Source organism: Clavelina lepadiformis, chromosome 4 (genome assembly GCF_947623445.1).
Source record: "Clavelina lepadiformis chromosome 4, kaClaLepa1.1, whole genome shotgun sequence".
NCBI classification, from domain to species: domain Eukaryota; kingdom Metazoa; phylum Chordata; class Ascidiacea; order Aplousobranchia; family Clavelinidae; genus Clavelina; species Clavelina lepadiformis.
Window position 1 is genome coordinate 1,081,385 of NC_135243.1, and position 25,066 is coordinate 1,106,450.

The 25,066-nt window shown below is 36.5% G+C and overlaps 1 protein-coding gene and 1 long non-coding RNA gene across 2 annotated transcripts; both read right to left on the bottom strand.

Moving 5' to 3' along the window:
- Window positions 1-6,117: 6,117 nt before the first annotated feature.
- On the bottom strand, window positions 6,118-7,092 carry LOC143452363 (uncharacterized). The gene is made up of 3 exons (XR_013115016.1): window positions 6,643-7,092; window positions 6,497-6,560; window positions 6,118-6,408 (listed from the first exon to the last, which is right to left on the bottom strand). It is a non-coding gene; the product is annotated as an uncharacterized LOC143452363 (long non-coding RNA).
- Window positions 7,093-7,432: 340 nt separating this feature from the next.
- On the bottom strand, window positions 7,433-24,573 carry LOC143451636 (uncharacterized). Its single transcript, XM_076952338.1, has 12 exons — window positions 22,863-24,573; window positions 22,605-22,730; window positions 22,293-22,439; window positions 22,098-22,187; window positions 21,257-21,379; window positions 20,856-20,921; window positions 20,304-20,414; window positions 18,653-19,647; window positions 18,249-18,579; window positions 17,922-18,002; window positions 10,146-10,232; window positions 7,433-7,701 (listed from the first exon to the last, which is right to left on the bottom strand). Exons 1-12 carry the CDS (start codon window positions 23,005-23,007, stop codon window positions 7,433-7,435), a joined length of 2,571 nt encoding a protein of 856 aa, XP_076808453.1. The 5' UTR covers window positions 23,008-24,573.
- Window positions 24,574-25,066: the final 493 nt, after the last annotated feature.

The window sequence follows — 25,066 nt, forward strand, 5'->3', positions numbered from 1 at the left end:
TCATATATTTACGTTAATATGTATGTGAACTACTAACAATAATTTCAAGTGTTTTTTGTGGTTTCAAGGCCATAAGTAGCTGCTGTTATCTCAACAATGGTAAAAAATCATTCACTGTTAAAACAGCATAACATTATACACACCATAACGATTCGCTTAACAAATGGGTTGTCATAGCCTAGAAATTCAGAGTTCTCTAAACTTATTAATTTTTTTCTATATTCTACTCAAAGCTAAAGTAGACTCCAGCGCATAAAATTTAAGAACCTAAGTCAAGGGCTGCTGAAATATACACAACATTAGAAACATTTGTAATGTGAAGAATTAACTAAACTTGACGGTGACTCAACTTTTATGTCCTGCCAAATGCTGACGCTAAAAACTTTATCCTTTCACTTTATATTATCTCGTAATGCATGTTCTTACCTTCAAGGCCTTGCCACATTTGCCTGACTTATTTGTGGTAGTTATCATTATCATCGATATTGCTATTTTGTTTGCAACCATCTGTGTCAGCACAATTTTTCGTTTCAAACATTTACGGTGAAATATAAAATGAATAAAACCAAGGAAAAAAACAGTTTAGAAAGGTTACTTTGATTAATGATAAATCTAGACTAGGCCAACAGCACCAGATCTACTGTAAGTAGCAATAACAGTTGGACATTACCTTTTACAAGAAAAAACAAATGGCGATAAATATGCAACAATTATCCCAGTCATACTTTTATGGTAAAATGCAGCCAATTTTAGTTTACTCGTGTAATTTAATTGGTTGCTTTTGGTCAATTGTATATTTTTACGTAAGTGCAGTTCTAGTCAGTAACAGAGTAGTTTTACTTAAATGGTCTACTTAAATAAATTTCTTTTACTTTGGCTACTTAAGTAGTTTTGTTCATGGGCCATAGTGGAACGCATGGCAACTGCACCCTTGAGATTTTTGAAGACTATGTTTGCTGCACCCGAACGTTTCACATTTATTTACTTTCCAAAAAAGAGCCCACAGGCACTGCACTTTGCTTTCCAGATGTCAAGCAAAATGTACCATTTTACAGCAGGTAAACCCAATTTTAGATGTCCTGCACCCTGGAGATCTTGTCCAAAAGTTCCATGCTTTCCAGTCTCGTTCATGGGTACTTTAACCTAAGTAGTTTTTAGACCAAAGTAACATACCTGAGTAGGTTTACCGAAAACTGAAGTAGTCAATGTTTTAGTTCAAAGATAATTTGCAGTAATTTTCATTTGCAATCACATCTGCACAAACCATTTATATACAGTCTATAATTTGAATTTCAAGTAACAATGCTCTGACAAAGAACAAAACTATGTCTGAAACTAATTAGCTTCATAAGACTATGTATTTTCCTGCAGTTGTATTGCTTTTAGTAAGATCTTGATACTTTGTCCTTTCACAACCTCATATTTTTGATCGATAACTATCAGTACTGGTACTCCTTAAACTACTTTAATCGGCTCAATAGCTGAGTGGTTTGAGCACTGGCAATGTAATATATGTGACTAAGGTTCCTTGTTCAACACCCAGTGGCGCCTCAACATTGTGATGCAAGGACAAGGCATTAACAACATTTTCGTTTGTTCAGTGGCCCTGGTGTACAGTTCTAAATTCGAGCAATACTATAAAAAAATCAAACTAAAAAATGTACGTGACAATGGCAACTTACACAAAGGCTACCTCAGAAAGCTGGGCTCAAGCAATGAGGAATCATGGAGTAGTTTTGAACAGCAATACTTGTAGTAGAGCAAATTTTTTCGGAGTAATAATACTTTTACTTAAGTAACTGATGTGATTACTTTGACCACCACTGCCAAACTGCATAATAGTGTTCAAGTTACCTAACCTTAAGTAACAACCTGCATAAATATAAAGCTGTGTTTTTACCAACATATGGGAGTATTTCTGGAAAGCAAATGAGTATTCTATTGTTATCATCTGTATGTATTACCAAGTATTATACCAAGTAGGCTATTTTGTCAAGAACTTATAGCCTATCTGGTTTTACCTGCTGCCAGGTTCTTCACTGATTTCACCATACGCAGGAACGTGGCTTAATCTCCAGCAACTTGTCTTAAATTAGCACTAAGTATAGGCTAGAGTCTAGACCATACATAAAAGGTGCTTTTTGTCATAGTCATCGGCTTATTTTTTTGTATAATAACATACTGGGAGCTTGCAAAACCTATATCGGTGGTGCTAATGTCTGATGTGTAGCCTAACTATTCCGGCGACAGAAAAAGCTCCCTTTCTCAATGTCATAATAGTGTCAATTTCAGCTTCCCATTAACCTACTTACTTCTGGATTACAACCGAATTTTGACAACTGTTAAACCGTGCAAGCACAATTTCAAAGTTAACTTTAGCAGTTCCCAGACTAGATCGGTTTGTTATCAAAAGTATCAACGTGACGTGACGTGACTTTGTTATTGTTTTCATTATTTTCAAATGAATGACGCAACAGATAAAATCAGACGACATCTTCACAATAGTTTATGTATTTTTAGACGATGTTTTTACGATGACGCTTTCAAATTGCTTTTTTCAATTTACCTGTTATGGGTATGTAGGCCTATGTTTTTATATAGTACAAGATAAACCCTTTTTTTTTTAAAAAAAAAAACAAGTAACTGCGTAAATTAAATGTAAAAATATTGCATATTTTTGTATTTAGTCAATAAAAGTCCACTAGTAAGATATGGTGCTTAGTAACCAAGTGTTTCTTAGCGGCCTACCAGTAGACTGATCGAGCCGTGTCCTTTATCGCAATAGCAGTTTTAACTGGGCACATCATCAAATTTCCTACTGACGTCACCAATTGCCAGTTACCAGTTGTGCCAGTTACCACTGTTACCAGTTGTACGCCAGTTTTTACTAACACCCGCCAATGAACAGGAAAAAGTTACAAAACCGAAAAGGCCTAAAACGTGCTCAACAGAAATAACGTTAATATTTGCTGGTAACAACTAGCACGACCAATAAACCTTTATACCAGTAGCTATGTATCTCACCAAACAACAAATAATTTCTCACATCAGCACAATGAACATGAAATATAATAACCTACGTTGGCTGGCTGCTGGCTAGACGCTGATGAATGGTTTGTGGTAGCCTATGCAGTTTCTAACTGCAATTTTGTAATGCCTAGCAATCGTTCCTAATGTAATGGCGGAAAACTGGAATGATCTGTTGGCAGAGGTGCCATTTTGTTTCTTATGTTTGTAACCTTTACAAATTTTCTGTCTGAATACTAGCAAGTAGACGACCAAAGTACGGGTAGTAATTTATATTTCGATATCTTTAGCACAAACGATGTGTCTATGACTCTATGTAAATGGTGTGTAAACTGGGTAGTCACAAAGGTTTTAACTGTGTCTGTATCAGGTCTAACAAGTGTGTTGGTAAACTTTGGGCCATCTTTTGATGACAAACCACTAAATATAAACAAAAAAATTTAACAAAATAAAACGCTTAATACGTTTACTCAGAAATAAAGCTACACAAAGTACCCAGGACAACATATTAAATATAAAAATTACTTTCCAAGTAACCTTCAAATCAATTCAAACAAACCATAAACCATTTGCATCATGAACAAAACCAATAACACAGCCCTGGTCTGGTAGGATACTATTCTCTTTAAATCTTGTAAAACTTCTATTGACTTTCTACGGATGCCAATAAGCTATCCACTTTTCCTTCATCGAACGTTACTTTTTCTGAACAAATTTCTAACATTATCTAATCTATATTATTGTACAAAATCTCAACCCAGTGGTTCTCTCTAACTACAACACATATTTCTGCAATGCAGATTTAAATTTGAAATTACATTATTACACTTGAGTAATCTTAAACTGATCACTTTTGTTAAGAGTTTTAATGTAAAAATAGCGATGGTTGAAATTACCAGCACAATTTACATAGATCAGAGTCAAACTTATGACATTTCCTAATTGCGTTACACTTATCTCAAAGTGAAATAGAATCAAGCATAATCAAGCATATAGAACAAGCATAGGCCTATATACCGACACGCAATGAACATCAACTAACCTGATGGCGACAGACCTTTCATGGAAAATGTGCTTCTTGTCTGCATGTTTGTTGACGACACTGGACCTCTGTCATGACAATCTTAAAGATGGACCAGTTAAAAAATGTTACGCTAATACAATAACAGAACAAGTTTGCTATAAAGAAAGAAAACGATGTTTTGTTGTTGTAGAGTTGGCCAAAACATCAAGAATCAACGAATGTGTTCAGGAACTTCATTGATTTTAATTTATGAGTCACCTACTTCTAAAGCAGATGTGTAATTGCTGAGCAACTGCAAATTATCGGTTTGGTGACACTTAATCACGCGACACATAATCACGCGACGCTTAATCACCGACACATAATCACTAGGAAATTTAATCACGCGACACATAATCACTAGGACATTTAATCACGCGACATTTAATCACACATTTACAGTATCGGCTACCGTACACACTACGTAACAATGTCATACATGGGAAATGTAAGCAACTGCATGAAGATAAACTAAAATCTCGCTTGACAGATAACGGTCAACTGTGTTTTGCACACACAATTTCAGTGCACACAGTTTCAGTTGTACCGCATTGGAATAGAAGGTTGAGTACCAGCAATTCCTTGCAGAAACGTTGCACGTTGCATTTGAATGTCTTTTTCAATTCCCTGTATGAAAGTCCGCAATGTCGGGTGGTGGCATTGAAAAAGCACATTGAGACCAAAATGCCAACCTTCGACTGCATTTGTGGTTCTTGAACTGCAGCCTGCCCCGGCTTCGTAGTGATTCCAACTTTCGATTGGAAAGATGGCTGAGCCGTAATTTTCACCACGTCCCGGACGTCGTCTGCCTCTGATATATGTGTGTTCGAAATACGAAAGCAGCTCAGGCATCTTCTCGTGATCGGGCATGCTATCAGCTAAGATCAGAAATGACTCGACTACGTCAGAGGAAGGGACCATGGCTAAGGCTGGTAAACACCGTGTGGGCGGGCCGGCCACCATGCGAAATCGAACACTTTATGATACAAATATAAAATATAGATATAAAATATAAATCGTCAACTTTATGATATATACATCACAATTCATTAATGCACACCATTACAAAGACCGCACATCACAATGGCTCATTGTTTCAATGTTTGAGAAACACGCAAAAATCTTGCTTGAACTGTCGGTTCGATAAAGTGTCGTTCGATCAACTGTCGTTTTGATCAAATGTCGGTTCGATAAAGTGTCGTTCGATCAGCTGTCGTTTCGATAAAGTGTCGTTCGATCAACTGTCGGCTCGATTAGCTGTCGTTTGATAAAGTGTCTTTCGATCAGCTGTCGTTTCGATCAGGTGTCGTTCGATAAAGTGTCTTTCGATAAGGTGTCGTAGTACCAAGCTGCGCGCGTGCGCACTGCTGACACGGTTTTCGCGCACAGAAAATCTGTGCTGCGCACAAGAAAAGAATTCTACCTGAAGTGAAAACAAAATAAACGCAAAATAATGGCCACAGTGCGCACGTGGCACGTCTGATGTTGCTCACAGTGGTCCAAGGACCGCTCAGGGAGTTAGTATGTTTACTCAGACTCGTGAAGAATTAGAGGGAACATTGCTGCTTGCTAACCTGGTTGTCATAAGCACGGAGTGTAAGCAAAGACGCAGTTTCTTTCCACATCTCAGGAACGCATAACAGCGACTGTTTTCATAAATTTCCAGCCGAACAACTCGTAGCGAAAGTTGCAGCAAGAAGATAATCCCCTGATATAACTCTGTGTGTTTGATGTCTTGCCCCAACTACACCCCGCATTGTTATTATTATTACTGCTGTTATTTGTCTGCGTAAAGTTGATATAAAATTTTGGTAGCTTATATTTCTGTTAATCATTGGTTACAAGGTAGAGGCAGCATTCGAGGCAGATGTTTTGGCGTGCAAGCCATAGTACCAGTCGCATTAGATTTGAGTAGATATAAGCAATTTAGAGCTGAACTCTACAAAGCAATTAGCGATGATAAAAACCTACTTATAACGTTTGGGCAGAAATGTGATGCTAAAAATATGACACAAAACCAATTTCTGTCTTACAACAAATTTTATTTCCACAAAACTCACTCTGGATATTTCAAATCACAAAAAATCAGCAAATCTAAAATATTACAGCAAATTCACCATTCAACATAATGCAGTAAATATTTACAGTATTTGAATAAACATGTCAAACAATTATAATTATGACATCACTATTAGTTTATGTACAAATATAAATCAATTTTATCATTGTATTAGTAAATCAGTAGATGGCGCATCAGGTTGAGCGTTCGCTCGATCTTGCAGATGTCCGCGGTTCGAATCCCGGCCACGACGTAATTACTTTTAAACAAGTGAATCGATGTGAGGCAGAAATTTTTATAAATTTGAGTAAATAATGAATTTCTGTTTAAAACTGAAACCTACTTACCATTATTACGTCAGCAGTGCTCCCGCGGAGTGAGTATGGCGTCACCAACATGAACATGCAACCGCTATAAATTAAAAATTTTGTTAAAAATTAAATTTCTGTGCAAAGTTCAAGTTGACACAAACATGACAAGATATAAAGAATACCGAGCCATGAAGCTGGTCAAGGACGAGTTGAATTTCTTGTTTCTCGCTCGAATTTGCGGGTCTTCCACCTTCGAAGCAACCAATCATGCGCAGATATTCTTCAATTTTAGCGAAAAATTCTGGTCCTGGAATGTCTTTGATTATGTTGAAACCGATGTTCAACCTTTTTACCTGCAGATGAAATGTTTGTAAACTACAACCTGGTGTATTGATGAAGCTAATATATTACTACATACAAGTTAATATTACCATTAATTGGTTAATAACTAACCAGCACCATGTGGTCAGATTTAGGCCTAGCCTACTGGTCCAACACAAATTCTTGGTTTTTGAATTAAATAGAAATAATTTTGAGCGGCCAATTAAAACAAGTATCGAGTATTAGTTGTAGAAACAAATCCTGATAATAAGTTTGCAAAAATATTTTCAGTTTTAATAAAATTGAAACTTTTCAGTTGACCCAAAAATTAACCGGTACATGCCAGGCTAAAACGGATCCAACAAAATTTTGTCATTTTTTCATTAAAAATACGGAATTTTAAGCGACCAAGTTTATCGCAGATTCCACATTCCTTGTAGATTCAAGTAATCACTAAACCGTCGCAAAATTATTCTGCAATTTTATATAAATTAGCACAAAATATTCGACCTACACTGCCCAGTAATCTCAACAAACTGCCTTGAAAAATATCTTCGTACTAGCGATTATGACGTCATTATAACAAATGTAAACAGTTGATTATGACGTCTTATGCTGTTCTAAGCAAACGATAAAAAGTTGAATAAATCGTCAAACCTTTCCAGGCATCTCAGAGATCGCCGAAATTAATCTTTCCACATCATCAGGGGAGAAGCAGTTCCTCAGATGAAGCAACTTTAACTCCTTTTGTTGTTTCCTTAAAACGTCACAAAAGATCGCGGCTTCCGATGATGACAATTTCAATGAATAAAGATTCATCTCTGTTGGAAAGCGCTGTGACGCCATATTGAAGAGTTCCATGTCGCTGGATTCGTTTAATTCGCATAAAAGCGAAATATATCTGCGTGGGTCGTCCTCATCTAAACAAACATAATAGTTAATTATTTACCGGTTGTAGTTCGCCGCGTTATAAAAATAAATTTAAGACGGAAATTTTTCATGTTTAAGCAACAAAGTCAAGTTGAAAGCGAAAACTTACTTTTCTTTAAATTATCTGTTTGGAACGAATTAAAAAAAGAAGCAGTCATTTTAAACTGAAGATAAACTTAATACAACAACCAGAATTGATCTAAATGATATGTGGCCTATTTAGCCGGCAAATATTTTCACCAGAATTACCGGCAGCCTACTAAGCTAGGCTCTGTACACTAGCACTGGCAATATGTTTGCAATAGACATGTAAATTACAAAACTTACTTTTACTTGGCCTAGTAGGTTGCTGTATTAATCTACCAGTGATTATGTGGAAATATTTCCCGGCTAAATAGGCCACATGTCATTTCAATCAAGTTTCACAAAATATTATCACACAAATATTTTCGGTACTACGACACCTTATCGAAAGACACTTTATCGAAAGACACTTTATCGAACGACACCTGATCGAAACGACAGCTGATCGAAAGACACTTTATCGAACGACATTTTATCGAGCCGACAGTTGATCGAACGACACTTTATCGAAACGACAGCTGATCGAACGACACTTTATCGAACCGACAGTTAATCAAAACGACAGTTGATCGAACGACACTTTATCGAACCGACAGTTCAAGCAAGATTTTTGCGTGTTTCTCAAACATTGAAACAATGAGCCATTGTGATGTGCGGTCTTTGTAATGGTGTGCATTAATGAATTGTGATGTATATATCATAAAGTTGACGATTTATATTTTATATTTGTATCATAAAGTGTTTGATTGCGCATGGCGGCCGGCCCGCCCACATATTAATAAGATATCACAAGAATACGCACGAGAATTACTAAGTACGAGATTGTCTGTACAGTAGACTAGACTAGTCATTATAGATACAAAGAGTAAGGAATTGAAGGCAAAATTTAATAGCAAGGGGCATGTCGCTGTCTGACTTTTACACAAAGTAGCTTCTTGAAAGTGGTCTTTATCCCAGCTTGACCGACAGCGCAAAATAAATAGCTTCGATGCTTGGTAGCACGTACACATGTGAATGTCTTCCACCGGGTTCAAGATGACCTTCCACGAACGAATAATAGCATTGAAGGATGGCACAATGCGTTCAGCAAGCGTGTCTCAATATCCCATCCGACGCTTCGCAGACTCGTCAAAAAAATTAAGCAGGAACAAGGTTCCAACGAAATGTTAATTAAACAATTGAGTGCTGGAATCGATGGCCCACCACGGAAGAAGCGCTACGACGCTGTCAACCAACGGCTGAAGAGCATAGTTGAAAATTATGAATCAACAAATATGGACATAAAAAGTTATCTTCGAGCAATTACACACAACTTGTAATTAAATGAATGCGATTGAAATGTGCACTTCGTCAGTTGTCGTGCTTTTAACAGTGCATGTTGTCAGTTCTTTTAATAAATTGTCGTTCTTTTAACAGTGCATATCGTCAGTTGTTTCAATAAATTGTGGATCTTTTAACCCTATCCTAACCAGGCTCGCGAGTTTACTAAAAAAACTAGGTGTGGCCAACCCCGCACACACATTTGCAATCGTTAATTACTAGAAACCTATGCGTCGTAAACGATGAGATTATTACAGGTTAGTAGAAACATCATCTGGCTTCCTGTATACATCATAATTGTAAAACTAAAGAAAGTGAATTTAGTGTAAATTAGGTATTTCTAAAAGTGACACATTTCTATAAATTCTTCCTGTTACGCCGCGCCCCCGCTGTGAAAAGAGAACGAAAAAGAATAGTTAGTCAAGTTATGAAATAGTCAAGTAAATGAGTAATACGTTTCAATGCGGAGAGAGAGCAAAATTATATAAATATCACAATATCTCAAAAATTACAAAATCCAACTTTATCAAACAAACATGGACAGATAGCTGAACATCACAATGACCCATTGTTTCAATGTTTGAGAAACACGCAAAAATCTTGCTTGAACTGTCGGTTCGATAAAGTGTCGTTCGATCAACTGTCGTTTTGATTAACTTTCGGTTCGATAAAGTGTCGTTTGATTAACTTTCGGTTCGATAAAGTGTCGTTCGATCAACTGTCGTTTCGATCAGCTGTCGTTTCGATCAGGTGTCGTTCGATTAAGTGTCTTTCGATAAACTGTCGTTCGATTAAGTGTCGTTCGATAAAGTGTCTTTCAATAAGGTGTCGTGTCACGAATATTTTCACAGCATCACCAGTCTGCCAGCAGCCTTACTGTACTAGGCCAAGTAAAGGTTAGTTTTGAAATTCAACGTAAATGTGTGTTCTGCTGCACTTAATGCATGTCTATGGCAAATAATACCTAACATGCACATGCAGTTTATTCATTTATTTGCAGATTTAGGACAAAGTCAGAAAATAAACTTACCTGACCAATCTCTATACTGCAGTTTCTCAAAATGTACCAGCTGTGACTTTAGTGCTTCTATCCAAATCCTCCTCTTCTCAGCAACATCTGGAAATAAATTATTATCAAGCTTAATACTGACAGGTGACAAATATAGTCTAGGCCTAGACGAAATGGCTTGCAATGAAATGTAGGCTAGAATGCAATGAATTGTACTAATTTTAAATATCGCACATTTTTTGCATATACTTGCTGTATACCACCAAATTTTCATTTTTCTGACTGACTGGCTGCCATTTACTGAAGTTGCATTTTTTATTTACCAAACTGTGCGAATGGCTGCTCATAAAACAGACAATTATTTTATCGTTTTGATGCTGATTACTACAGTTTGAAAACACTATTTTCATCCAAATTTGATAAACAGTAGTCTTCGAAATAGGCACAGTATATATATTGCTAAAAACAAAAAAATGGGTTGCAGTAATATTTTCAGACTGCATGTTAAGAGCAGTTGCTAGAGGATCTTTTATTATATAATGGTTATACAGTATATAACAAATTGAACGCATTGTTCTAAATAATAAGCAAACTGTGCATGAGACTGTTTTAATATAAAGTACATGGATCACGAACTGTAAGGGGTGGGCAGTCAGTACTTTGAAAATACCGTCGGTAACGGTACTTGGCAATGAAGGATCCAACGGTTCCTGATTTGGTACTATTTCAAAAAAGTAGTCAGGTACTTTGCCAGTACTCGGTACCAAACTTCTTTTCGTACAGTGGATCATGTTACAAGTGCAACTTTTGCTGATATTATGGCCCCGCTATAGGTTACTTCAGGTCAAAAAAGATGTGATCTGACTCTATGCGACTTTATTAGACAATTGTAGATTAAAAAAGAGCAAAAAACACTAAAATTGAAATCAAGTTTCAATTAAAATGAAATTTTAAAAAGCAAACTTCTGAAAACCTTGAAGTAATCATTTTAAAAGTACCAAGCACTGGGACCAACTTATATTTCTGTTCTCTAAAAGTAAGGATGGTATCGGTACTGAATATAGTACCGCGATACAATAATTTGGTACTATAGTACTGCTGTACTGCCCACCTCTGCGAACTGTACTAAGTCTTGCTCAATAACCGATGCTTGATTGGTGGGGAATCATCTCTGAGGTCGTGTAAAAACTATCTTCTAAAACCATATTAGCAAAGAGAAATAAGCGAAATTATTACACTGCATGTTAATGCATTAGACTTCGTTTATTATGACTATTTTCAGAACAGACCATTTTGGTCACAATATCGGAATAGTCACAATAACCAAATCTGCAAGCCTGATACATTGCCATACACCAAGCAGTATCGACACAGTCAGAAACAAATTGACTAAATTTTCTAAAATCTCATACATTTCTTACATGATGCGAAAGAAAACTCACATGGCACAGTCATTCCTGTCACATTGCACAATTGACAAAGAAACAATGGAGGAATAAAATTGAAAAAGTGATCGTAATACTCAAACACTGGTCATAATAAACAGAGACATTTGTATGGCAAAGTTTTAGGACTATATTAACATGGTCATATAAAGCGGGTGGTCATATTAAGCCGACTTTATTGAATATATAAATATGTAGCACACCATCTGGTGGCTATTTACATGACTTGGTAGGGGCAGCCAGTGTAAAATAGCATAAGTGTTTGCCTAAACCATATTTGAGCTATATTATTTTCTGTTGGCCGAGACACCAAACAAAAACAGGTTTTGCTTGCTTTAGTAGTAGTGCTGTAATTGCTTTTGTAATAATAAGGAGAGGAGTACTGAATCAGTTTCAAAACCAAATTTTTGAAAAAAACAATCGACACATTGCGACCAAACCAAGTATTATACAGATGACTGTAACAGTGCGTATGCTCCAAATTAGTTAATTCTAATTTTCTGCTAGTATGACTAGTTATGATTTTCAGTGTCAAAATACTTGTATATAGCAAAATGGCAATATAAATGACTTCCAGCTGTGATACAAAAACTTGTAAATTAGTAATTAAATTGCAATACATTTGTTCTGTTTTAAATTTTATGAAATTTATATTCTTAGAATGACAACTCATGTGCAAAACAGCCACTGATGTATTTCTCCACCACCTGCACTCAACCTCAGAGACATGCGCAACAAACACAATGTCTATCTTAAGTGGCAACCATTCCACAAACATCACATGCATTTGTTTGACGTGAATGCCACCTTGTGCTGCTAGAAAAATGCTATCAAACTGCAACAGACCTGATTGAACTGTGTGTCAAACCAAAACCGATGAAAATCAATGAAAAGCCTTATTTAAGTACCGGCTTATAACAGCAGTTACAATGATGAAACTGATCAATAGTCAACCCAAAAGGCAACCACAGACTCTTACTCCAGTAACAACTACAGAGTGATCACATGATTTGGCAATGGACATTGTTTATATTACTGCAACAATATTCGTCATTATTCCTTTAAACAGAGTAAACATTGTATTCTGTGCTGCATTTGCCACAATGAGACACTGACCAAAGAAACATTTCATACAACTTATATATATGTATATATATTGTCAGGGCTGGTCTTAGGCCATTGCCAGTGATTTAACCAACTTGGGCTCCATGCTGCTTAGTACCAAAACAAAAATAGCATTTCTTTGCGCAAATCACAGTGCTCTCAATTTGTTCTCAAAGTGTTATTATCAATGTTATTATTTAACTTTTTCTCGAAAGAGAATGTGAACTTGGTGAAAACATATCACAATGCAAAGCTTTGATGAGAGCTGATTTGCAAAGAGTTTATATTTGGTTAACATTGTTATGAATATTATTTGATTAAGTTATTTCAAATTGACAAAAAATGCCCACTATCAGTTCTTGCATTGGGTTCATGCTTAGTAAGGCCTGTTTTGTATACAATACAACACAAAAATGACATTTATGGACTGGCTGTGTTGAATGATGTGGAAATGACAATGCACAAATTACAGTTAATGCCACGGAACTTACAAGCAATGTGCGAAAATAAATGTACCCAATATTGAGCTTTATACCACCCAAATAGATATGTGTAAATCTATTCATTCAAGTAATGTAGAAAATGTTGTATCGTTGTTTGTGTAGCAATTGTAATACAGTAAAAGCTCATTAACTTGACTTCATTTGAATGGAAATTCAAACAATTTAAGGCAACTTAACCTAATAAAATGCATGTAAACTACTAATAGTCACAAGTGTTCTTTTTTTTTTCCCAGAGCATAGTTAGCACTAATTATCTCAACATTAGTGAAAAATTCATTTTTAGTAGAAATAAACATAAACACCATAATGACCATGCCATCATGCTCTCCACATTACATAGACGAATTGCTTCTATTGGCACACAACTTGGACCAGCTGCTTTACCTATTTTCATTTTGTACATCGCTCTCCTAACCTCCTGGACTGTGATTTCCTTCACGGGTCCAACATTTTCCTTAGATTTTAGTGTGATATCCCACAGGTTTTCTTCATTCAGTAACTTTTCGCAATATTCCTTCCACAACCTCAACTTATCTGCCAGCTGGATCTGTAACTGTCCATCTTGACTTCTCATACAAGAGCTACCAACAATATCTCTTTTACACATTGCCTTTGTTCTTGCCATGCGATAGATGTGCCTCATCCTTTCTTCCATTCTCATTTCCTCAATCCTTTGTTTGTTTGTGTGCTTGTCATATATTTACGTTAATATGTATGTGAACTATTAAAAATAATTTCAAGTGTTTTTGTGGTTTCAAGGCTATAAGTAGCTCCTGTTATCTCAACAATGGTAAAAAATCATTCAATGTAAAAACAGCATAACATTATTAACACCATAACGATTCGCTTAACAAATGGGTTGTCATAGGCTAAAAATTCAAAGTTCTCTAAGCTAATTATTTTTTTACTATATTCTACTCAAATATAAAGTTGACTCCGGTGCATAAAATTTAAGAACCTAAGTCAAGGGCTACTGAAATATACACAACATTAGAAACATTTGTAATGTGAAGAATTAACTAAACTTGACGGTGACACAACGTTTATGTCCTGCCAAACGCTGACGCTAAAAACTTTGTTCTTTCACTTTATGTTGTCTCAGAATGCATGTTTTTGTCTTCGAGGCCTTGCCACAATTGCCTGACTTATTTGTGGCAGTTATCATTATCATCGATATAGCTATTTTTGCAACCATCTGTGTCAGCACAATTTTTCGCTCCACACATTTACGGTGAAATATAAAATGAATAAAACCAAGAAAGAAAGCAGTTCAGAAAGGTTACTTTGATTAATGATAATCTAGGCTAGGCCAACAGCACCAGATCTACTGTAAGTAGCAATAACAGTTGGACATTACCTTTTACAAGCAAAAACAAATAGTGATAAATATTCAACCATTATCCCAGTCATATTTTTATGGTAAAATGCAGCCAATTTTAGTTTACTCATGTAATTTAATTGGTTGCTTTTGGTCAATTGTATATTTTTACTAAATTGCAGTTCTAGTCAGTAACAGAGTAGTTTTACTTAAATGGTCTACTTAAATAAATTTCTTTTACTTTGGCTACTTAAGTAGTTTTGTTCATGGGCCATAGTGGAACGCATGGCAACTGCACCCTTGAGATTTTTGTAGACTATGTTTGCTGCACCCAAACGTTTCACATTTATTTACTTCCCAAAAAAGAGCCCACAGGCACTGCACTTTGCTTTCCAGATGTCTAGCAAAATGTACCATTTTACATCAGGTAAACCTAATTTTAGATGTCTTGCACCCTGGAGATCTTGTCCAAAAGTTCCATGCTTTCCAGTCTGGTTCATGGATACTTTAACTTAAGTAATGTTTAGACCAAAGTAACATACCTGAGTAGGTTTACCGAAAACTGAAGTAGTCAATGTTTTAGTTCAAAGATAATTTGCAGTAATTTTCATTTGCAATCACATCTGCACAAACCATTTATATACAGTCTATAATTTGAATTTCAAGTAACAATGCTCTGACAAAGAACAAAACTATGTCTGAAACTAATTAGCTTCATAAGACTATGTATTTTCCTGCAGTTGTATTGCTTTTAGTAAGATCTTGGTACTTTGTCCTTTCACAACCTCATATTTTAGATCGATAACTATCAGTACTGGTAATCCTTAAACTACTTTAATCGGCTAAATAGCTGAGTGGTTCGAGCACTGGCCATGTAACATATGTGACTCAGGTTCCGTGTTCAATATCCAGTGGCGCCTCAACATTGTGATGCAAGGACAAGGCATTAACAACACTTTCTCCTGTTCAGTGGCCCTGGTGGACAGTTCTAAATTCGAGCAATACTATAAAAAAATCAAACTAAAAAATGTACGTGACAATCGCAACTTACACAAAGGCTACCTCAGAAAGCTGGGCTCAAGCGATGAGGAATCATGGAGTAGTTTTGAACAGCAATACTTGTAGTAGAGCAAATTTTTTCAGAGTAATGATACTTTTACTTAAGTAACTGATGTGGTTACTTTGACCACCACTGCCAAACTGCATAATAGTGTTCAAGTTATCTAACCTTAAGTAACAACCTGCATACATATAAAGATGTGTTTTTATCGACATATGGGAGTATTTTTGGAAACCAAATGAGTATTCTATTGTTATCATCTGTATGTATTACCAAGTGTTATACCAAGTAGGCTATTTTGTCAAGAACTTATAACCTATCTGGTTTTACCTGCTGCCAGGTTCTTCACTGATTTCACCATACGCAGGAACGTGGCTTAATCTCCAGCAACTTGTCTTAAATTAGCACTAAGTATAGGCTAGAGTCTAGACCATACATAAAAGGCTGCTTTTTGTCATAGTCATCGGCTTATTTTTCTGTATAATAACATACTGGGAGTTTGTAAAACCTATATCGGTGGTGCTAATGTCTGATGTGTAGCCTAACTATTCCGGCGACAGAAAAAGCTCCCTTTCTCAATGTCGTAATAGTGTCAATTTCAGCTTCCCATTAACCTACTTACTTCTGGAATACAACAGCATTTTGACAACTGTTAAACCGTGCAAGCACAATTTCAAAAGTAACTTTAGCAGTTCCCACTTCCCAGACTAGATCAGTTTGTTATCAAAAGATGTCAAGAATCTATCACGTGACTTTGTTATTGTTTTGATTATTTTCAAATCAATGACGCAACAGATAAAATCAGATGACATCTTCACAATAGTTTATGTATTTTTAGACGATGTTTTTACGATGACGCTTTCAAATTGCTTTTTTCAATTTACCTGTTATGGGTATGTAGGCCTATGTTTTTATATAGTACGAGATAAACCCGTTTTTTTTTTAAAAAACAAGTAACTGCGTAAATTAAATGTAAAAATATTGCATAGTTTTGTTTTTAGTCAATAAAAGTCCACTAGTAAGATATGGTGCTTAGTAACCAAGTGTTTCTTAGCGGCCTACCAGTAGACTGATCCAGCCGTGTCCTTTATCGCAATAGCAGTTTTAACTGGGCACATCATCAAATTTCCTACTGACGTCACCAATTGCCAGTTACCAGTTGTGCCAGTTACCACTGTTACCAGTTGTACGCCAGTTTTTACTAACACCCGCCAATGAACAGGAAAAAGTTACAAAACCGAAAAGGCCTAAAACGTGCTCAACAGAAATAACGTTGATATTTGCTGGTAACAACTAGCACGACCAATAAACCTTTATACCAGTAGCTATGTATCTCACCAAACAACAAATAATTTCTCACATCAGCACAATGAACATGAAATATAATAACCTACGTTGGCTGGCTGCTGGCTAGACGCTGATGAATGGTTTGTGGCAGCCTATGCAGTTTCTAACTGCAATTTTGTAATGCCTAGCAATCGTTCCTAATGTAATGTCGGAAAACTGGAATGATCTGTTGGCAGAGGTGCCATTTTGTTTGTTATATTTGTAATCTTTACAAATTTTCTGTCTGAATACTAGCAAGTAGACGACCAAAGTACAAGTACCAACTTATATTTCGATATCTCTAGCACAAACAATGTGTCCATGTAAATGGTGTGTAAACTGGGTAGTCACAAAGGTTTTAACTGTGTCTGTATCAGGTCAAACAAGTGTGTTGATAAACTTTGGGCCATCTTTTGATGACAAACCACTAAATATAAACAAAAAAATTTAACAAAATAAAAGGCTTAATACGTTTACTCAGAAATAAAGCTACACAAAGTACCCAGGACAAGATAATAAATATAAAAATTACTTTCCAAGTACCCTTCAAATCAATTCAAACAAACCATAAACCATTTGCATTATGAACAAAACCAATAACCGGTCTGGTAGGATATTATTCTCTTTAAATCTTGTAAAACTTCTATTGACTTTCTACGGATGCCAATAAGCTATCCACTTTTCCTTCATCGAACCTTACTTTTCTGAACAAATTTCTAACAATATCTAATCTATATTATTGTACAAAATCTCAACCCAGTGGTTCTCTCTAACTACAACACATATTTCTGCAATGTAGATATAAATTTGAAATTACATTATTAAATTTGGGTAATCTTAAACTGATCACTTTTGTTAAGAGTTTTAATGTAAAAATAGCGATGGTTGAAATTACCAGTACAATTCACATAGATCAGAGTCAAACTTATGACATTTCATAATTGCGTTACACTTATCTCAAAGTGAAACAGAATCAAGCATAATCAATCATATAGAAAAAGCATAGGCCTATATACCGACACGCAATGAACATCAACTAACCTGATGGCAACAGACCTTCCATGGAAAATGTGCTTCTTGTCTGCATGTTTGTTGACGACACTGGACCTCTGCCATGACAATCTTAAAGATGGACCAGTTAAAACATGTTACGCTAATACAATAACAGAACAAGTTTGCTATAGAGAAAGAAAAGAATGTTTTGTTGTTGTAGAGTTGGCCAAAACATCAAGAATCAACGAATGTGTTCAAGAACTTCATTGATTTTAATTTATGAATCACCTACTTCTAAAGCAGATGTGTAATTGCTGAGCAACAGCAAATTATCAGCTAGTGCTTAAGATGACCAGTTTAATAAAGTGGACATACCTCGGAGCATATCTATTAACAAGCCACAAATGAATCGTCGAATGACTGACCACTTCTCATCAGCAAAAGCCTCGTTTGTAACAAAAATCTGAAATTCAGCCAGCGACATTTGGCTAATGAAGTACCAAGCCGTGAAACACTCTTGGAACATTTGATGTGAGAAGAAGTACTTCTGGTCGCCATCAATCACACGTTGTGACAATCCACTATAAGCATGAAGTGCCACTATGATATCCTGGACATGATCAGTTGAAAGACCTTCTTCTTCCATTTCGGTTGGTGTAATGACAACCGTTGACTTTTTAGTGGCATTGTAAGCCAACCTGCTAATCTGCAATGCAATAAAGACACACTATGATGAATACTTTCAACAGGCTTTGAATGACCAGTTATAATCTGAAAACCTGCAGTATGAGCGCAGTTATATCAGAGTGCCGTGTGTTATCACTACGTCTCAGACCCTCCAAAACGGTAGCAAAGACACGAGTTGTTGTGGTGATTTCTCCAACATCTTTTGAAGGATTTAGAGAAGCTGCGATTACTAACTGAAGCAACAACGGATTGTAACACAATGAAAACACAACAGGAGCGTTTTGAGAAAGTTGAAACCACAAACTTTTAGCACGTGTACCAGTGTAAGCGTAAAATAGTGATTTCATGTTATCATAAGACAAATCACGAATAAAAATGGTACGGTTTGGTTGTAGGGAGTGGGGAAGATTAAGCATGCTATGAGGTCGTGAAGTAATTATGATTTTAACACCAGGAAGATAATTTTTATTAAAAAGGCCAGCAATGATATTTTGCACAGATTGTTTAGTGTCATAAGTGCGTTTAGCAAACTTCTTCTTAAATGTGAAATCGGCCTGGTCCAGCCCATCAAATACCAGTAGACACTGGCGTTGATTGTTTTTAACCCACTCAAATGCGTTTTTCCAGGTTTCCTCATCTAAATTAGGATAATTAATGTTAATTAGCATCTCAGATAAAGTGAGCTTGTCATCATCGGGTAAATCCATAAAGTTGATGTGAAAGGTAGTGTACTCCTCAGTTTTCGCAAGACGCTTGGACAGGGTCGATTTCCCTGCACCGGGGTTCCCGATCACACCGGTGTAGCGTTTGTCTGACTTCACCAGGTCATCGAAGTCAATACTTCTTTCATGTGATATACCCTTTAAGTGATCAGTAGATGGGACATATGTTTCTTGCTTAGGAACTGCTTCTCCTTGATAAAACGTCACTTCGGCAAGGTTGGGATACACCACAGGAATGTTTTGTAGTGGTACGTTGATGCCAGCTTGGGGCAGAAGATCAGCTTTTCGATGTTTCTTTTGCTCCTGCCTGACTTTTTCAATGGCTTCTTGTTCTGTAATCCTTCTTTCTGTGTCCTTTCTATTTTCTGATAAATAACACAATAGAAGAAGTTTTAATTAACAATCAGCAACTACTTCGATAAAGCTGAAATAACTTACAAAGTTCCAAGCATTGTTTCCTAAAACCAAACTTTGATTTAATATTGTGCAAATAGGCAAATCATAAGGTATAGCGATTTAAATACTAAGTAAAGTAGCGTTGTGTTTCAAAAGAAATACCACTAAATGTTTCTGTGCAATTAACGATTACTTTTCGGCCGAGACCTAAGAAAACATATTTCAACAGAAATGTCACTTAAATTCTGGAAGCAAACTTTGGATGCATACTTGTGTTCTGGCCATGCAGTCAGCATAAATAGGGAAATCACATCGCTTTACTAGATCACTAAATCACTAGCTTCACTAGACATGGTTACATGGTTAGATGGTGACGGTGCGGTTAGAGCCCTTGACTCGTTGTACTTTAACCAGTGTTCGATACCCATTGCACTTTCGTTGTAATGCCCTTGCATTTGTTTTTTGTCTACAGTATTTGAAAAAAGCAGATTCACACAGAACTTTTGCAGAGTTTGACTTGAGTGATATTATGAAGTCTACTATAGGTTTAACTCGAGTAAAATTTTTAAACCGATGTATAAAGAATACTTAAAAAAGTGTAATGTTACACACTTCCAAAGCATACCTGCAGATGAGGTCGTTGGTAGACTGGCGATTGAGGGACTGGTACTTGGTACTTCAGTTTGTGAAGTTGATGCTGAAATTGGTTGTTTAGTTTGCGTAAAACCGGTTTGCTCTAAGATATGAACACATTATATAAAGAATGAAGCTTTAGTTGCAAGCAACAAATAATATCTTGCAAATTAAAGTTCATATAAATTTATACCGTTGATTTTAGCAACTTCATGAAAATTTGCAAATATATCAGATGTTGTCAAGATGGACAATTACAAGCCAAAACAAACGCAGCACACAATAATGATGACTGTAACAATGGTATAGGTGTCTCAGATCATTTAGCAAATTTCTTCTTAAACAATGTGTGCGAGTTGGGTATGAGGTATTATTCATCAACAACCACGTTGCATTTTAACATACGCTTGAAAGTTTTGCCCCACATCCCCACAAAACAGAATTCACAGATTCACAGATGTGTAAAATCCAATCATGTCCCAAACAAGAGCAAGGGCTTTTAATTTTAGTTAATATATAAGGAAACATGATTAAGTTAACTTACCTAATACACCACTCATGTTCCTTTCTCCACGACATATTGTTGGTTGTATGGCAACGTTTCCAGAAGCTGCGATACAACAGAGATTAAAAGTGTTCAAATTCAAATCACTGAAACCAGTTTAATGAACATAGAAATAAGCACAATGAATGTTTGCAAAAGTAAAACAAATACAAAAACATTAAACCGTATTTTAAAGACAATATTTAATTGTACATTATTGCATTTTCTAAAAACAAAAGTGATGCATTTGAATCCGATTCAAACAGAAATTGAACGTATCGAATATACACCTTGTGTTTCAGAATTTAATTAACTGTAGAATTTGTAACTTGTGTAAACAAAACATGATTGATACAGTACATACAACATTGACTGCTCTTTGTCTATAATCTAATCATTACTTGTAGAAGGTATCTCAGTGTTCAAAGCATTGGATTGATTGGTCACTTCTGAGATGTCTGTGTGTGGCTCAACTTGTGGATTTGCGTCGATCGTTTCCTTTAGATGGGTCACATCAGATGGATCTAGAAATGACCACGCGAACAGGTGTATTACCATCACGTTTAACAAAAACCACTGACGTATAAATAATTAATACACATTATAAGTAGACCTATAGTTAGCAAGTGGTTACATTCAGTTGCTTGCTAAACTATTTCAATTTCCAACGAAAGTTTTAAACTGGTAATCAAAATTTGTTTTACATTATCAAGATATAAATTACAAACTGATATAAATGTAGAACATGACAAAGGTAATAGAACAACAAATATTATTTCTTATACAGTGTTTGCAGCTGTTGCATGGAGTGTTTTACATCATCAAAAACCAGCTTTGCATTGAAACTAATACTTAAAGTTAAGCCTTGCAAAACTCACAAATTCAGATGAACAATTTGTGTAAAATAGAATGAGGGAACAAGAGCACGTGGTAAGCAGGTGCACGTAATTGTACAAACAAGAGCAAGGGCTCTAAATTTTAGTTAATAAATAAGCAAACATCCATAAGTTAATTTACCTAATACCCCGCTCGTGTTCGTTCATGCACGAAAGTGCGCTGTGTTCCAAAAGTAGAAATTAATGAATGTATTCACAAACCAAGCAAATACAGAGACATTTAACTTTACTATACTTCGAAGGTAGTTTGTTATTGCACAGTATTACATTTCTTGCAGACAAAAGCGATATTATTAGAGAAGCGATTTCAATTAGCTTTGAACAAACGTTAACACATCTATTACACCTTGTGGTTGGGTGTTTAATTGGGGAGGATCAAAGGGATTATTTGCCGAATCCTGCTGCTCAATGCTTGGTTTAGATCTTTTTGCAGAATCTATAAAACATCTTTTAAACTCAAGGAGAGAAAAACAATGTGATACCATAATGAAAGACAAGAAGAATTTTACAAGGAAAAATTGCACGGTATTATAATGTTTACCTAAAGGATTTGTTTGTTTCACTTTAACTCGTGTTGGTGTTATATTTTTAGAATCCCTGATGTCCATTTGACTATATTCTCTGTTGTCTTGATAGTGTCTTTCATCGCGGAGATTAAATTGAGGAGCATAATTAATCGTGACTGGCCCTGCGTAACGCAATTAAAAGCAAAGACAGTCATTTGTAAAAAAACGCAGTAAAATTATCAAAAAAATCATATTAGAAAAAAAAAATAATAAATAGACTCTATCCGTAATATTTAACAACAATTGTGTGCCTACGTGTTCAGCAAATCAGTTTTAATAAAACTTACCAATTCTTCTTTCAGCCACTCTGCTTGCAAGCTCAATCAATCCTGGATCGATTCTACTTAAAGCACTCTGAGAAGCTTCAGCATTTTCCATTGTTTGTAAGACTTGATTTCCTGCATCTGCAGGCCCTGGGTTTAAAGCAAAGGAAAAACAAAAAAAGAACTCTTTTTTCATCAAATTTAAAGGCAAACGTCAAAAGTTTCCTATTACTAATTACAGCAAAGACAAAGACTTAACTTTTTTAATCTCAGATTACTCACCATGAGGCATCCCAGCTTGCATTGCAACAGCACGTGATGTTTCAGGTTGTTCATCACTTTCACCTGATGAGCTCTCTTTGTTGTTATCAGGTTGTACAAGTTGAGGTTTATCTTCGGTCAATCTTTGCTCTTCTGACTTCGACATGCTTCAACGTTGCAGAAGTTATCTTAGCTTATGTTTTATACCTGGTCAAAATTGTTGATGACGTCAACTTGAAATTTAAACTTTGTTAATATAACGATTAGTTCTTTAGTCTATAACTCTATATAGTTTTATTTTAGCATTTTATTTTAGTATTTTTTGCATTTTATATTTCAGTATTTTATTTTTAGTATTTTTAGTATTTTATTAGTTTATATATATATGTGATGATTATATGTGCTGCTGCTGCCAGCACGAACACGTCTTTGCGTTGCCGACGAATTTGAGTTCCTGAGCAGGCTTGTTTATGCCGAAGTTGCTGAGTAGCCTTGTTTCTTCCGGAATTGCGGAGAAATCTTGTAACTTTCGAGGTTCCCGGAGCAGTGTCAATGCCACCAAAGTATAACTCCGAAGTAACGTCGTTGCCGCTGAAGAAAAGTTCTAATCTCGTTTTGGTCAAAGTTCCGGACTATCCTCCCGAGTTAAATTCCAGTCTCGCTTCTTCCTAAGTTCTGGAGCAGCCTCCTTGACACCTGAGTTGATTTTCAGGGCAGTCGTGTTTCTGCCGAAGTCCTTGAGCAACCTCGTCACCACCAAAGTCCTCGAAGCAGAATCGTTCACGCCGGGATTCTCAGAACAGCGTCGTTGTAGTCGGGTTAAGTTTCCAAACAGGTTTTTTTCCGTCCGAGTTGCCGGAGAAGCCTCGTTGTTGACGGAGTTCCCGAAACAGTCTCGCTGACACCAGTGTTAAATTCTAGAGCAGTTTCTTTGCCGATGGAGTCACGGAAGCTGTTTTGTGGCTGCCGGAGTTCCTGGAACGGCCTAGTTAACGTCTGTGTTAAATTCCGGAGAAATATCGCTTCCACCAAAGTTCCCGGAGTAGACTTCCATCCGCCAGAGTTGAATTCTAGAGCACTCTCGTTTCCGACGACTTTCCAGAGCTGTCTTTTTTCTGCCGAAATTCCTAGAACAGCGTCGTGTCCGCGTTTCCGTTTCCATCTTTTTCCGAGTAAAGTTCCAGAGTTTTCCAGACTGCTCCAAGCACTTTAATCTTGTTGACGCGGGACGAAATTTTGAAGCTGTTTTGTTGGCACTACACACCTGCTGCCGGTACTACAAGGAACTGCTCCAGCATCACTGAGAAGGAACTGTGCTACGAACAAGACAGCTTATCAGCCATGGGCTAATGAAGAACACAACATCTGCACAACCTTGTTCCAGATGCTTGGACCTCTATGTCTGAGTTCATGCAACCCTTTCTATTGCTATTCGGCAAGACACTACAAAAGAAACAAGACACTGATTACACCCTGACCACAAAATATTTGAGTCCTGCAAGAAAAATTTGGCCCAGAGCCACCGCCCCACCTAGTTCATCCGAAACCACCCTAGAACAGAAGTGGCCGTTTTGGCGCAAACATGCAGCGCTGGGAGCTAAAATCATCAGCAGCATGCGAGTGTGGAGCAGGGTCCCAGACCGCGGACCATATACTATTTGACCGTGGGATCATTCACCCTCCCAAAACTGCGCAAAGCTTCACAGTTCTGGACCAGGGGATGAAGAGCTGGCTTCAACATCTGGCCGAGTACATTTGATGAGCTTATACTCATACGTAAAAATTTGCCACAAGAGTTAATTTCAGGACCAGTTTCGTTTCCGCTTGAGTTGTGCTTCGAAACAGTCTTGTTGTAGACAGAGCTGATTTCCGGTGCAGCTTGTTTAAATTTTTTATTCGCCGACGATCTTGGACTAGGGTCTTCGCCGCCTGAGCTTAACTCCGGAATAGCTTCGATGCCACCAAGACATTGACGTAGAGGCGAAAATGTAGGACTGAGCCGCAACCAAACTAGAACCACGTCCAGAATTAAGATTTCTTAATTGACCAGTGTAATTAACTTGGCGGTGGATTGTAAAACTGTAACCGCGAGATGGCTCCCATGCCTAAAAAATATATGTCTGTCGATAAATCCTTTTTTAAAGACTCAGCGAATGCTGCGCTGTAATTGTGACGTATGTTATTACCGTGTACTTCAGTTTTGTTATTGCACTGACTTAGTTGAG

Excerpts from the sequence above, each read along its gene's own strand:
- LOC143451636 (XM_076952338.1), bottom strand. The coding sequence starts at position 23,007 with ATGTCGAAGTCAGAAGAGCAAAGATTGACCGAAGATAAACCTCAACTT. Across the intron at positions 20,922-21,256 it reads CACTGAGATACCTTCTACAA|CTTCTGGAAACGTTGCCATA; the intron begins GTAATGATTAGA and ends GTTGTATCGCAG. Across the intron at positions 18,003-18,248 it reads GTTAATAGATATGCTCCGAG|ATTGTCATGGCAGAGGTCCA; the intron begins GTATGTCCACTT and ends TCCATCTTTAAG.